Source organism: Protopterus annectens, chromosome 4.part0, assembly GCF_019279795.1.
Source record: "Protopterus annectens isolate FY-2018-M chromosome 4.part0, PAN1.0, whole genome shotgun sequence".
Taxonomy (NCBI): domain Eukaryota; kingdom Metazoa; phylum Chordata; order Ceratodontiformes; family Protopteridae; genus Protopterus; species Protopterus annectens.
The window spans coordinates 608,801,436-608,816,675 of record NC_056733.1 but is presented as its reverse complement, the minus strand read 5'-3'; the positions used below and the strand labels follow the sequence as shown (position 1 = coordinate 608,816,675).

Below are 15,240 nucleotides of genomic sequence, written 5' to 3'. Positions count from 1 at the left end.
AATATTGGTTTTATTAAGATTTCGTTTATAGTTAGACATGGTTGAGAATTGTTCAATTGCAGTTATTATTTTGTTTATATCTGAATTTGGTGTAATGCAGTATATGTTCAGATCAACTGCAAAAGCCGTGAGATATATTTTGAAGTTGTGTACTGATGGGGGGGGGGGGGGTTATGGTATGTATTTTGTTTAATGTATAAGAATAGTGGTTCTAAGTATAGGTTAAAGAGAAAGGGTGATAACGGACATCCTTGCCTTGTTCCATTTTTTATCAGAATTCTATTTGACCACATTTTATTAATATATAGGGATGTGTAGTGATTACTATAGAGTTTGGATGATCTGTATGAAGTTATTAGGTATGTCAAAGTACTGTAGTGTTTGGAGTAAGAATTCTATGTTGACCCTGTCATATGCCGTGTGAGCATCTACTACCATTATATAGATGTTGGCATTGTTCCGGTTTGCATAGGAGATTAGTGCTTCTAATGTTAGTGTGTTGTCACTAGTCTTTCTATGTGGTGTACATCCAGATTGTTCTGGAGAAATGATTTTCTCTATCAGCTTTTTCAATCTATTCTCAAGTATTGAGGTAAGTATTTTTGTATCCAGGTTTAAGAAGGAGCTGGGTCTGTAGCTGTCAGGGCTTTTGGGGTCAGCATGTTCTTTTAATATAAAGATGGTTTTAGAGGCATTGAAGTGGATGTCATTTATTTTATTGTTTATTATGTAGTTCAAAATATAATGTAATAGTTTAGCTATCAAGGGGGTAAATGCTTTGTAGAATTCTGAGGTGAAACCATCTGGTCCTGGAGCCTTATGCGCTTTTAAGAGTTTAATTGTTGTGATTATCTCATTGATGAATATAGGTTCGGTTAATTTTTTTTTGTTGGTCTAATTCTAGTTTGGGGAATTTCAGTTTTTGAAGGAAAAGAGTTATATCTTCCTTTGATGTTTGTAATGTTTGCTGTCCATATATTTGAGAGTATATTTGTTCAAATATTTTGACAATGTCTTCATTTTTTCTGTAGCTTTTGTCCTTGTGGTTTATTTCTGATATATTGGAGGCGGTTTTATGTTAGGAGATAATTCTGGCTAGAGCTCTAGATGGGATTTGTGCTTCTTCTGCATAGGTGGCTAGCATCCTAGCTTCGTAAAATTATAAGTTTCTAGATTCTAGCATATAAAGGTCTCTTTGCGTTTTTAAGAGTTCTTCCTCTATCTGTTTCTTAGGATTACTTAATAGTTCTTTTTCAAAATGCTGTATTTTCCCTTTCAGTGTCTGTTCCTCTTTCAGTTGTATTTTTTTATAATATGTTGCTTTTTTAATAAATATTCCTCTAATTTGTACTTTGGTCGCAGCCCATTCTATGTCCATTGTTACTTGAGAGTTGAGAGTATTAGCAAGAAATGTTTTTAGTATTTCTTCCACGTCTTTTATCACTTCTATTTTTGTGAGCAAATTGGAGTTTAATGACCAGTTATGCCCTCTATTCTCTATATATATTTTTTGTCCCAGTAGATGTTCAGTGTGATTTTAGAATGGTCTGAAAAAAACCTGGTGTGGATAATTGTTGTTGGGTCCATGCTAATGAATATATCTGAAATTAAAAAGAAATCTATTATTGACCACATTTTATGGCATTGCGAGTAAAATGTGAATTTCCCGGTTTTATCTTCGTTATCTCCGTATTTAAATGGATCATATAGTTTGAAGTCTTGTTTGAATTCATTTAAAGCTAAAGAGGCTTGTTTATCATATGATTTAGTCAAGTTAGATTTGTCCTTCTCTGGGTTTTGGTATGTGTTCCAGTCACCTCCAATCAGTAAATAGTGGTCTTTAAACTGGTTTAAGGTTGGGTATAGTGACATAAAAAAGTGATGTTGGTTACTACAGGGTGCATATATATTAAGCACCATTATAGGTTTTGGTAATGTAGGGTTAGTAAATGTTACGTAGCACCATTTTCCCTCCTTGTCAGCTTTGGTTTTAAGGATTTTTTCCTGAAATTGTTTTTTGATTATTATGGCCACCCCATCACTGTTTGTTTTTCCCTCTGAGACTATGATTTGCCTTATCCATTTCTTCCTGCTAATTTCCGTCCATTGCTCTGTGGTTAAATGTGTTTCTTGTTTTAGTATGAGATTGGCTTTGGTTCTCAATGCAAGGTGTAGGAATAATTTTCTTTTTTTAATATTCCACGACTCTAGTTCCCACATTTATTTATTAAATATATTCATTAGATATGACTTGTATGTTAGTTTGGATTTGTAGTCTTCATATGTGTTGGTGTGTAATGGTTGTGTAAAGCATCTATCTATCCCCGTCCCTTCTCTGTGCCTATCCACTATACCCCTAGACCAGGAATAATCAGGGGGGAAGGTGAAGGTTCAATATGTGGATTACTCTGCCATCTAATCTTTGGTTGGGTTTTCTTTTTACATGTGGATTTGTCACATATTAACCCCCCCTTCGTGACTATATACAATACGAACTAAGCTGAACAAACTAGTTCCCCAGAAAACACTGCTAATAAAGTCCCTAGTCCTTTTCAACAAAACTGTTATAAATTTGCAGTGTTGCAGTTAGAGTGCAGCACGTATTGTTTTTATCTTGTGATTTGTTCTTCCTGATGGTGTTTTTACAACAGTCCATTTAAAAGTATTTTCTCAGTAGTGTATATCAGGTTGTGTCACATCGTATTATTTTATTGTCAAGTTTGTCAAACTCCTTTGGTGTCTGTATGGTCTTTCACATATATCTTTGTTGTTGTTGTTTTTGTTTCGGCTTTTCCTGGTTAGGGGTCGCCACAGTGGAACTCCGGTCCGCTAATGATTGGCAGTAGATTTTTATGGTGTCAAAGTGCCAGCCCAACACCCAGCCTTCAATGAAGGCACGCCCATTCACGCATATCTTTCGAACGCCACTTGACCGCGGGGAGGACATGCAGACTCCACACAGAATAGAATCTTGGCACCTATAACCTGTCTAATAATGTAACTTTAAATATCATATTCATAAACATTTCCTCAGTAGTTTATATCCAGTTGCATAGCATAGTATTAGTGTTTAGTTGTCAACCTTGACATATTTACAATTACCTTCCACTTATTACTTAACCTTCCCTTTATTTATTCAGATTTCTGTACATCTATGGTGCCTATTTAGTCTTTCACTTCTATCTGTAGGGATTATAATATATGTACTTGGCACTTATCTTTCTAATGATGTATTTTTAAAACAGCATGTTAATAAACAATTTCTCAGTAGCTTATGATAGGTAGGTAACACAGTATTATTAATCAGATGTCAAGCTTGTCATATTTACATTTTCCTTTCATTCTGCTACTTTTCCTCCCCTTTATAAACTCAGTATTTAATCAACATTGGTGCCTATATAGCTTTTCACACATATTATGTGGGTTATATAATGCGTTGTTGGCTTATACTCCTGGGTAGGAGAGAGATTAAAAAAAAAAAAAAACAATATATGCATGCACATACATTTCTCAGTTTGGTCAGGTAGATCCTCATCTGCAGTTTGCTTAGCAGGTTACATTTCAGTTTTTAAGTATTATTAGGTTACCTTTGCCAGTTTCTGGTTTTAACGCTTTTCAGCATTTATGCAAGTCATTAGTCCTTTTCCTAATATATGTCTGCAGACTAGACTGGTTTCTAATAGATTATTACTTGTTTATTATTTAAGGCTGAGTTCTTCATTCAGTCATATAATGATGGGTGTACAGTCTTTGTGAGTGTTTCAGTGTAACAGTACCTTAATTCTTCAAGGTCTTGCTTGCGGGATGTTGCATATATTTGGTGCTTGTTTACTTCTTTGAGAGGTGCAGGTCGATTTCCGTTTTTGTCACAAAGGTCTTTTCAGAATCTTTTAATAGTCCCTTTAGTATGGTTATTCTTCATAATGGGGCCCTTGAGTTCGTGGGGGGAATGATTTTACAAGCCAAAGTCCCTGGAGGTGGTTCCTTCCTAAAATGTGCGTATCGGAAACGGCAGTTGATTTTTGGTTCCTACACAGGCTATACTTCCTTTTCCTGTGCTTCTCGTGGCTTACTTGTGAAGTTAAGGGCCTAGGCAGCCAGGGGAAGTTCTGTGGAATGGATTTCCATCTACAATGCTCGCGAATCGACTCGTTTCTTCACTCGAGGGTTGTTTATCATGTTTTGAACTTTTATTTCTTTTCTGAAGGTGGAATCTGCTTGAAAATGACCAGGAATGTCTCTTTTGCCTCTTTGGGGTTAGCGACCATGCATTTGACTTCTTTAACATAGAAAATTAGCAGAGTTGGGTATTTTATCTGGAATTTGATTTTTTTCTCTATTAGAAATCTGCAGTATGGTGAAAGGAGTTGCCTTGCTTGTCTTATCTGTATGGGAAGATCTTGGGCAAAGGAGATTTTGTTATTATTCCAGGTAAGTGTGCCCTTTTTCTTGGCTACAAGGATGATTTTATTTACATCTTGAAAGTTTAATATTTTAATATGCACAGGTCTTGGATTCAGTGTTGATTGCATTACCCTCAGAGCTCTATGGGGCTCTTTCTACTGACATTTGATGTATTTCTTCAGATTGATCCAGCAAGGAATTTATTATTTGTCTGATTGTTGGTATTACGTTATTGTGAGTCATAGATTCAGGTATTCCTCTGATGATAATATTATTCCTTCAAGATCTTGCTTCGAGGTCTGTTAGTTTTTCTTGTAGGCTTTGTATTTTTCTGTCATGAGAATCAGTTCTTTGAGTTAAAGATTCTTTTTTTATCTCATTTTCAATTATTTTGAATTCTGATTTTTCCATTCTGGTTATTTGGCTACATGAGTCACCAAAGGTTTGGAATTGTAAGGATAAGTCCTTTATTACTTGCTGGATAGGTAGCTATGCAGTTTTTATGTCTTCCAAATTTGCTGGCTGATCAGTCTTACTTTTATTTGCAGTTTTAGAGTTGTCTGATTATTTAGTTGTCTTCTGTCTTTTGGAAGTTGTATCCTTTTCAGGTGAATTTAGTACTGAGCATTTAGTCTTAGCTGTGCTGGTTTCCATAATATTGTCCTCTTTCGACATCTTTGCTGTTTGAAGTTATTTCCATTTTTTGTGTTCAGATGTTGGGCCTTAGCACCACATGGCTTAAGCTGTTTTTCAGAAATTGTAGTTAATCCTGTTTCACAAAGAAATATGTCACTTTTTCTTCCTCTGTTAGTTGCTGACTGTTATCTGAGATATATATTCCGCAATATTTTTGCATTTTTGACTTAGATTTATCTTCTGGGTTTGTTTAAATCCCGGGTATTTCAGACAGCTAAGTGCTAGTAGTGCTTACAGAGCAGCAGCCATCTTGAACTCCCACAAGCAATTACGTTTCTATCTGCATAGAACAAAAAAATTCAGAAAGTCAGATCAATTATTTGTCTTTTTTTCAGAATCGAGATTTGGTAAGCCAATTACCAAAATAACCTTACCCAAATGGGTAACTGATTGCATTCCATAATATTGTCCTCTTTCGACATCTTTGCTGTTTGAAGTTATTTCCATTTTTTGTGTTCAGATGTTGGGCCTTAGCACCACATGGCTTAAGCTGTTTTTCAGAAATCGTAGTTAATCCTGCTGTTTCACAAAGAAATCTGTCACTTTTTCTTCCTCTGTTAGTTGCTGACTGTTATCTGAGATATATATTCTGCGATATTTTTGCATTTTTGACTTAGATTTATCTTCTGGGTTTGTTTAAATCCCGGGTATTTCAGAGAGCTAAGTGCTAGCAGTGCTTACAGAACAGCGGCCATCTTGAACTCCCACAAGCAATTACGTTTCTATCTGCATAGAACAAAGAAATTCAGAAAGTCAGATCAATTATTTGTCTTTTTTTCAGAATCGAGATTTGGTAAGCCAGTTACCAAAATAACTTTACCCATATGGGTAACTGATTGCATTTCCTTTGCTATAATAAATTGGGTTTGTTTGAAGGTTCATTCAACTAGATCCATGGCAACCCTTCAGTATTTCCATCCAGATACTCCATGGATGATATTTGTGCTGCAGCCACTTGGCGCTAATCCTCATCATTTTATTGCTCATTACAAAGTTGATCTGGTCTCCAGGGGAAGAGCAGCCTTAGGCTCAACAGTATTCAGGAATATTCTTTCTTAGAGTCTACCTGGGATTCTAGTAGCAGGGGACTCTGCCCACATGTTGAGGAATGAATGAAAATTGACAACATCAGATAAAGAGGCTGTGTACTCACCATAACTTTCCATCTGTGTTCATTTTCATTCTTCCTCAGCTCCCCTCCCTCCATCCCCCTACCTTTTTGGTTTATATTTTCTGGAAGATCGAGAGGAACATAAACTATATTAGCTGCCAGAAGAAGTCGCAAAGTTCTTGAAGAAACTTTTGTGATCCACAAATAAATAAACTGATAAGTGCTTTTGTTCATATAACAATAATGAACTTCTTCAGATAAAATTTAATATATGAAACAAGCTTTAAGTAAGGTCCAAAGCAGTCATCTGATCAAAGGATGATGTCACTGAACCCTCCCATTTACATTTCTTAAAGTGCCAATGTACTATTTTAAGTGCCATTCAAAGTATATAAACACAGTAGTATATCTAAAAATGTTCACTCACTAAGACCTTAAAATGTACTGAAAAAATGAATGAACGTATTAAAAATAATACAAAAAAACACCAGAAAATGTAATAAAAATTAAGGTACAAATTTTCACTAAGATGTTAACATATACACAAACCTGTATGGAAATATGAATAATAGTATGGAAATGTTAATAGTACTTTATCTAGTTAAAGCTTTATGCTTTAAAATACAACTGATAGAGCAATAGTCATTCAAGCCTGGCCAGTTGCAAGCAATCAAAAATATTTACCAAAATAATTATTTTTCCTCTAACACCAATGTCCAGGGACACCTCTCATGCTGATATTGGCCTTCTCTATAATCAATATTTGAAATGGTGGTTAGGGTACATGTGAACATATTTTGCTAATGCATTATTCAGATTTATTCTTTTTATATCATATTCATGTTCATAAATCCAGTCCCATAATCGTGCCCCGTTTTGCCTGTATAAAAACATGGGCATAATCCTACATATATAACTCCTTTTGTTTCACAGTTGTATCTACTCTTTATCCGATACTCCTTATCACAGATGCTGAAAGAGTCACCAGTATAAATATATTTACAATATGGGCAATTCTCACATTTTTTCATAGTGGGGCTAAGGTTGTTATTATGAACATTGATAGTATAATTAATGTCATATTCTCTATGGTAGTTTTAAAGATCGAGCCCCTATGGTATACTATGGTGGGTTTTTCACCCACTTTGTTTTTAACTAGAATGTCATCATACATAATCACCCAATTTTTGTTCAAAATCCATTTAAGTGTTTTAAAATCACTGCTGAAACATGTAATAAAAGTAGTAGTTGGGCTAAAGTTATATTGTGTTCCGTCCAAACTGGAAAATTGTGAGTGAGATGTAGGCCCTACAGATAAAGTATTTAAAATAGGCTTAAAATGTCCTACTATTCTTTTACTGTATACGTATCTTACTAATTCCTGAAGAAGAGGTTTGGGATATTCTCTCCTGCCAAACTTTCCTATGAAATTATTACATTCTTCTTCAAACTGTGACTCTAAAGTAACCTTTGTTGCTGCCCTCACCATCTGCCCCTTTACTAATGACCTTTTTTGATGGTATAGGTGCGAGCTGGTATAATGAAGAAAGGTATTAGAGTAGGTATTTTTTTCTGAATATTCTGGATGTATATCTGTTGGACCGTATGTCTTTATCCAACAATACATCCAGGTAGGCTATCCTATCTGATGCCCATTCATATGTAAAAGATAAGAAGTTTATTTGAGTCTTTACAATGTTCTCTACCTTGTCCTTCTAAAGGATTAAAATATCATCCAGGTAATGAATATAAAGCCAAAAGGAGTCTTTTACAGCATTTTCAAATAAAAACTTATGTTCCCAATGGGCCGGAACTAAATTTTCAAAAACGAGCCGCTTGGTGACCCCCCCCCCCCCATGGTTACCTCACTCTTCTGTAAATAATATTTTCCATCAAAACATAGTTTATGTTTCACAAGTTTGCCTTTTGTCTTTCTGCTTTGATTTGTTTGTTTCGTTGACCACACATTATGGCTGCTGGAGGGGAAGCTGCTGCAACTGAAATTTTCTCCCACTTGGCTGTCAAAGACATCAGTAGGAATATTGGGAACCTAACACTAATTATTCAGCAATTTTCATAAAGAGAGGACATTATTTCTCAGAACAACAAAGGTAACAACATTATTTCTGAATCCAGCTGTTTGACTATGCTCTTCTGGCAAGGAAGAACCACACTTGCTGGTATCAGAGGAAGAAGCAAGTGATGCTTTACTGAAAAGTCATTCTGAGGAGTTTGATTCCCAGGGAAGGGACCGTCCTTTAGAAGATCAGTCTTTTTCTGGAGGATCTCCCAAGAAAATAAAACATAAATTTGGGCATTTATCTTCTCCTGTCTCACATAGGATAGATACGGAAGATTGGCTGAGTTTTTATAAGGGTTTATTTCAAGCCTTTCAATCTTTGCATTCTGAGTCTTCCATGAATTTAAAATGAAAACAGATTCTCCTTTCTGTAAAATTCTGGTTTTCTTTTCTGAGGGACAGGCATTGGATTTAGATTGTGTTTCTCAAGTTACTAGCCACAGGAGGTGGTATCTGACTCTGAGGAATGTTTTCTGATACTATTGCCACAATAAAGGAGTTTTTTCAGTGGAGCAAAAAGAAATACCAGAATCTCAGCAAATATAGTATGTCTTATTCAAGTATATTTCTCTTAACATGCAGCTGTTCCTCCTGTTTTGCAAACATTAGAGGGTGCTTTCCTTGCAAACAGCAATTTGCTTGACATTGTGCTGCCTACCCCCAAAAAAGTCTGATAGATTCTATAAGGTTCATCAGACCCACAAATTCCTTTTTTTAAATACTAGATCAGTTTCTGCAGTGATTTCCCTGTAAAAAAAAATCTTCTGAAAAACATATTTTTGCTGCTAAGCTTATTAATTCTGACAAAGATAAAAAGGTCTTTGATAGTCTTGGGAAGAAAGTTTATAAGTCTTCCTCCACAGCATTCAAAATAGTGAATTGTCAGGTTCTTGTCTAAGTTTCTGCTTGCTTCCTTTGACAATATGAGAATGTTAATTTCTGAACTCCTTTCTTCAGAGACTAAATCATCTCCGAATCCTTGAATATTTTCTGTTTTGAGTAACCAAACAGTCTTTAAAAAGTTCTTATAGCAGTGCTGATGCCATTTCTAGAGAAGCTGCCACTGGATCAGTAATGAGACGATTTGCCCTGCCAAATTTACAGAATTTACTAGAGGATGTCAAAATGAGCTCTTGAATGCTTCCCCCCGGTTGAAGGGTTATTACTTGACCCTTCCTCTGCTAAGGTCCTTAAAAGATATGATGAAAGGGAAAAGTTAATTCAGGGGGTTGCTCAGATTTTTCAACCCTCCATGCCAAAATACAATAGAAACATTCCTTCCAGTCTGGGTTCTTTTTATAGGAAGCAAAATAAAAATCTCAGCAAGGCACAGGTAAACAACATTTCAAAAAGCAGTGTCACTGTTGTTCAAAAAAGAAGGAAGCATCCTCCCACAACCAAGGACAGTCTAAAAAGGCAGATTGACTATATGGCCCTTCTTGCTTTTCCCACTCCCCACTAGGGTATTCCTGTAAAGTTTTCCCAAAGTCGAGGTTGTCACTTTCCTCTGTGGCAACAGCTAACTTCAGAACTTGGGATATTCATCATTTGCAATGCTGCAGTAGCTTTTAGGATGTGTCTTGCCCTGATAGGGTAAAAACATTTGGGAATTCTATCAACTGTTTATTTCCCATGAATATAAAAAAAGGGGACAGTCAGTGTCAAAACGGGCAATTTCTAAATGTTTATTGCATATTATTGCTTTTTTTTACTCTCAACATAACAAGACACATCCAGGGAGGGTCAAGGCCTCCTCTACTAGGGATTAGCTACTTCTGTGGCTTTTTAAAAATAGTGGACTCTAGAAATCTACTAAAGGCTGCAATTTGTTCATCAGTGCATGCTTTCACCAAGCACTACAAATTAGACTCAATCTGTAGGTCTAGAGCAGGCATTGGTAGTACTATTTTCCACTGGCTCCTAGACTCTTATCCTTCTTCCTCTTCCTCTCTTTCTAAGTATTTGACTCATAAAGCTTCGGGCACTGCAATAGTGAACTAATGATGAACATAGTACAGTTGTATAAGTAAACTTGTTGAATTGGTAAGTGTTTGAATAGATCATTTTTGCAGTAGATGCAACCTCCCACCCTTTATCCCCATTCTTTTGGTATGTTTTATGACAGGATGTGTATACTTTCCCTTTCCTTTGCTCCTGGCACATATAATTATTAAAGGCACTAAAAAATAATTGGATAATTGAATAACTCATACAACTCCTACAGTTGAGATGAAACTTTTTCGAAGTGGAAACAAAACCCGAGCACTCAAGCTCATTCTCACATCTCCATTTTCCGAACTGTTACCAAAATAAGCTATTCCTAGACATGAGAATGCTTTTTGCATGTCAAGGCAAGATTTGCTCCTGAACAAACTTAAACTTTGTGGCATGAAATAAATCTACTCAAAGGGCACAAAACTCAAGAAAACACTCCCTCCAAAGTCCTAAACTGCAACAGTCCCAGTCTCACCACTATAGAATTTCTCCATGAATTCAACAATGTAAAACAAGTTTCCACCACGCATCATCACCTCCCCATACCACTCTCCTCCCTTCTCTTTAAACACATCATATACAAAGATAAAGAAATGCTGCTAGCTCAAATTCTCACTGACTCTTCACCCAGTTCAGACATCTATCTTTGGTTCATCTGTCTTTGCAAAGATTTCTTAACCACTCTTGCTCAGAATTAATAACCTCTGTCCCACAAACATGCCAAACATATAGAAAGAAGCCCTAATAATATTTATCCCTAAACAAGAGAAATCAGTAATCCCCTCACTCTTTCAGTCTATTTCTTTTCTTTCTACACTTAAAAAAATCTTAGAAAAAGTAATCTAAAAACAAGTAATCTCTGTGGTATCCCCGAAGTCTCAAAACAACCCACTAAAGTGTAGTGGGTCTAAAAACAAAACAGTGTAAGAAACTTCTCTGTGTGGAAGATTTTCAGTCCATATATTTCTAGTTAATCACTGTATATTGATCAGATCAGACAATAGTAGTAGAAGTAGCGAACGTAAACTCGTCAAGTCAAAAAGTAATAATAGAAAATATATAATTCTACAGCATTACTAAGTATTCGAAAGTAATCCAAGCAAGGCAGGCAGTCTGTTTCCAGTCGAAAATCCTTTATTAAGTACACAGACAAGCGATCCAAGTAAAACAAAAATAGAGTAATAATTTCCTCACAAGCTTTCTAAATATATATCTACTTTTTATCAGGCATGGGAGTGGTTTATTGTGCTGTAAAACAAAGTGTTATTGGTACACATGTTAAATTCACATCCATTCCCCCATCAGTGTGACATTCGAACTGGTCCTGCCCTACCTAGTAGCTGTCATAATAATATATAGCTTAATGTACTTTAATGGTACATCTTATTTAACCAAATTATTAAGTCTGTGATTTTATACAAGGCAATATACTACATGGCTGGAAATATATCAACCTTAGTTCATTTTGCGATCAAAAATTATATATAAATATACACACATACATTTTGCATGTAAAAATCAGTTTCTATTTTCATAACCTATTGTTAACAAAGATCGCTTTCGTCCTTCTAGACTTCTTCAGGTCTGTGTACAAGAACCCAAAAAACCTATATAATTAGTTAGCATTGTTATTACCATCATTTTGAATAAAGTGGAAAAAAGAGAACCAAAAAAAAAAAAATATGTGTATGATGATGGAAACAAAAATTTAAAATACCATTTTAAATACCATTTTAAATCATTTGAAATTTAAGTGTATATTTTGCTTCCATCATCATACATATATATATATTTTTCTGGTTCTCTTTTTTCCACTTTATTCAAAATGATGGTAATAACAATACTAACTAATTATGCAATTATATAGGTTTTTAGGGTTCTTGTACACAGACCTGTTCTCTCCACCCTCCTTGAAGGTGTACAGACAACACTACAGTGATGTGCTATGTCAACGAGGAGGGAGACACATAAAATCTTACCTCCTCTGCAGGATGGTTCTTCAGGCCTCAGAGGTGGCTCTCCATTATCAGTTAACTCTTCAGGCAGTTTATATTCCTTTAGAGCACAATCTAGTGGCAGACTCTTTGAGCAAAAATACATTCAGCTACTTTTTTTTCCTTGGAACACATGGTGATTTTAAAGAGGCAATATATGCACTTCAGAGGAGATTGTGACATTGAAGCTAGACTGTGTTTGAGATTATTTAGGGTGATATTTGGGCTGTACTGAATAGAAAGGTTACTGTAAGATAGCACTAATGAAAAAAGAATACAGTTCATATTCCTATACCGTACAGGTTTGAAAAATGGGCTTCCTTGTTGTCAGTTGTCATATTTAAAAGGTTGGTGAGTGACAAAAAATATGTCAAATGACTATGATACTAGGGGACTGCAAACAGCAAGGTCCAGCATCACCTTTTATGTCCATAGCTAGAGACATTAACGATAAACATGTGCCAGATGCATTTAAAAGATTTCCTTCTTGTCCCAATATTTCTTAAAAGGGAATACCATCGAGCCTGTTTTAACAGCATGAGCTGAGCTTTTGTGCTCTTGATCAGACTTTTTGTAGTAAAATATTATTTATAAAGATATAACTTTTTTAAGAGTCTACAATTCAGTAATGGAGGGCACATTTGACTCTTTAATGTGCAAGTACGATCATTTATTCCATTAATTAATTGTGCCAAGATTGAGCTACTGCAAACTCAGACTGGTGACAGCCCCTTTAAGTTTACTCTTGATCCAGTTTACCAACTAATTTAATTACATATATTTGTGATGACAAAGGGAACCTTATTTATTTTAATTCTCATCAAGAGCAAGACATTTGGACTGTCACAACAATAAAGTTTTATGATGGGGCAACCCTGCACTCTGAGGAATTGTTTTCTGTTTTCATCTTATGAGATCTGTAGTGAATCCCCAATTAGTGTTTTGAAAAGTCGAACTGAAAATGTACTTTTTTTTTGCTTTTGTAAATATGTTACAGAATGGTGATAGAAACTTTAAAACACAATAAATTAAATTATTCTATTGTATTAGAAGTGAATAATTGTTGATTTAAACTTGTTTAACAGCGAAAATAAAGAAGCTGCAAAAACAAAAACTTTGGAAGCGAAACGTACATTGGAATTATGGAGAGAGTGTTATTTTGATGTCCGTGCAAAAATTGAAGCCTCAGGACGAGATCAACGATGGGAGTTTGATCGAAAGCGTCTTTTTGAAAAAACAGATTATATGGCCACAATATGCCAAGATTTGCATAACATTCTTCAGGTAATAAAGTAGGAGTTTTTAAACATTTTTAAAAGCAAAAAATTATAGCCAGTCATGTATATTATTGTGATCTATTGCTGTACAGTTCGGATGAGTTTTAGAGACTGTAAGACAGAATAACAATCTCATAAACAATGACATTTATATCAGCAATCCACTAAAAATATTGTTCAAAATAAAACCGTATTCATAAAGAAATGTAAGGCAACTACAGTATTATAGGTATAAAGATTGCTATACACAGCTCAACATTTCAATAATAACAGGTACTAGAATTACAGATAAGCCGTAAAACAGGCACAAACTATATGCAAAAAAATTCTTTCCTATTATTACTTGTCTGTTAGTCCTTAGGATGGCATTGACACTACCTCTTGCTTTGTCTGTTGTCAGATTTTGAATTGTGAATACCTTACGTCAAAGTGTATATTTAAGGGACAGAAGTTATAAACATTATAATCAGCTAACATCTAATTTGAGATTTATTGAGCAGCACGGCTTTCTAATGTATCTGAAATATATCTTTAAATTATTAAATACAAGTTGCAGATGATGCAGAAAATCATTTGGTAAGGAGATGATACTTTTTTGCTTTGGTTTTATTGTAGTGGATTATTTTAAATATATTTGGGTTTTAGAGGAGATCCTTCCTTGAATTATTGTTGCAGTATTACTAACTGATGGGGTATCTTGCCAAGGGCATCCAACTCTCTGGACAATGTACCTAAACCTGGGCTCCCTCCTCTTGTGCTCTGTTTGACTTATGACCAAATCTCAAGATGCCTAGGAGGTGCATAAGTGATGTACAGTACAAAATACCTCAGAACTTTCTTGTTGCCATCCATTCCAAACACTGAACCTGTGATTCAGCTTTGGTCTGTCAGCCCATGCGATGAGTGTCATTTTCTATTGCCTCGGGCAGATAAGTACAGTAAACACTCAGTTAACTGGAACTCAAGCAACCGGCAAAAAAAAAAATCGAAGAAATGCAGTACACTTTTCATGTCTTGCACTTTCTGTTTCTCTCCTGCAGAAACATATCTTACGTTTTTAGAGTTTTAAAAAGGAAGACAGGAATAAATTCACTCTCTCCCCAACCTGAGAGCAAGTCAAACCAAACAAATAGTATAGGGTACAGTATTAGTCAGGCCTATTTTTAATAATAACTCTCAAGCAACCAGAAACTACAGTTATCCGGCATCTACAAATCCCCATGGGTGACAGTTAACTGAGAGTTTACTGTATACCCTTTGGGATACCCTTCCTTTTTGGTGACAAAAATGTATTTATTTCATGTCATCTGTGAGAGAAAAATGTGATTGTTGGAGGCAAATTCCTTAAAGGGGCACTCACTTTAAGTATTTATTTTATTTTGGCTCTAGTCATAATCATAAAGACTGCTCCATCTGCCAAATCCTTTGTCCTTTGGACCTTTAGGAGCTGTTCGTCTTCATTAAAATTGTATTTAGAGATCCAAAGGCTAAGGGAGTTTGAACAGGATAAAATGGCTTCTGAGGCTTCCAATTCAGATGTCCTTCTTTTTTAAAAAAAAAAAAAAAAAATTACAAAGGTCTAAGCTTTTTTATCGACATAATTTTATTTGCAAACATTATACATCACTTATATTGTCCAGTCATTGTCATTCAGACATTACATAGCTCATTCAAATCCTGCCT

At 35.3% G+C, this 15,240-nt stretch overlaps 1 protein-coding gene across 1 annotated transcript in view; it reads left to right on the top strand.

Annotated features, from left to right (window-relative positions):
- Positions 1-15,240, top strand: part of DNAH10 (dynein axonemal heavy chain 10) — a 5,879,077-nt gene that overhangs the window by 783,431 nt on the left and 5,080,406 nt on the right. Inside the window, exon 11 of the mRNA XM_044069759.1 lies at positions 13,366-13,564. Coding sequence (XP_043925694.1) covers positions 13,366-13,564 — 199 coding nt within the window. The remainder of the gene's footprint in view (positions 1-13,365; positions 13,565-15,240) is intronic.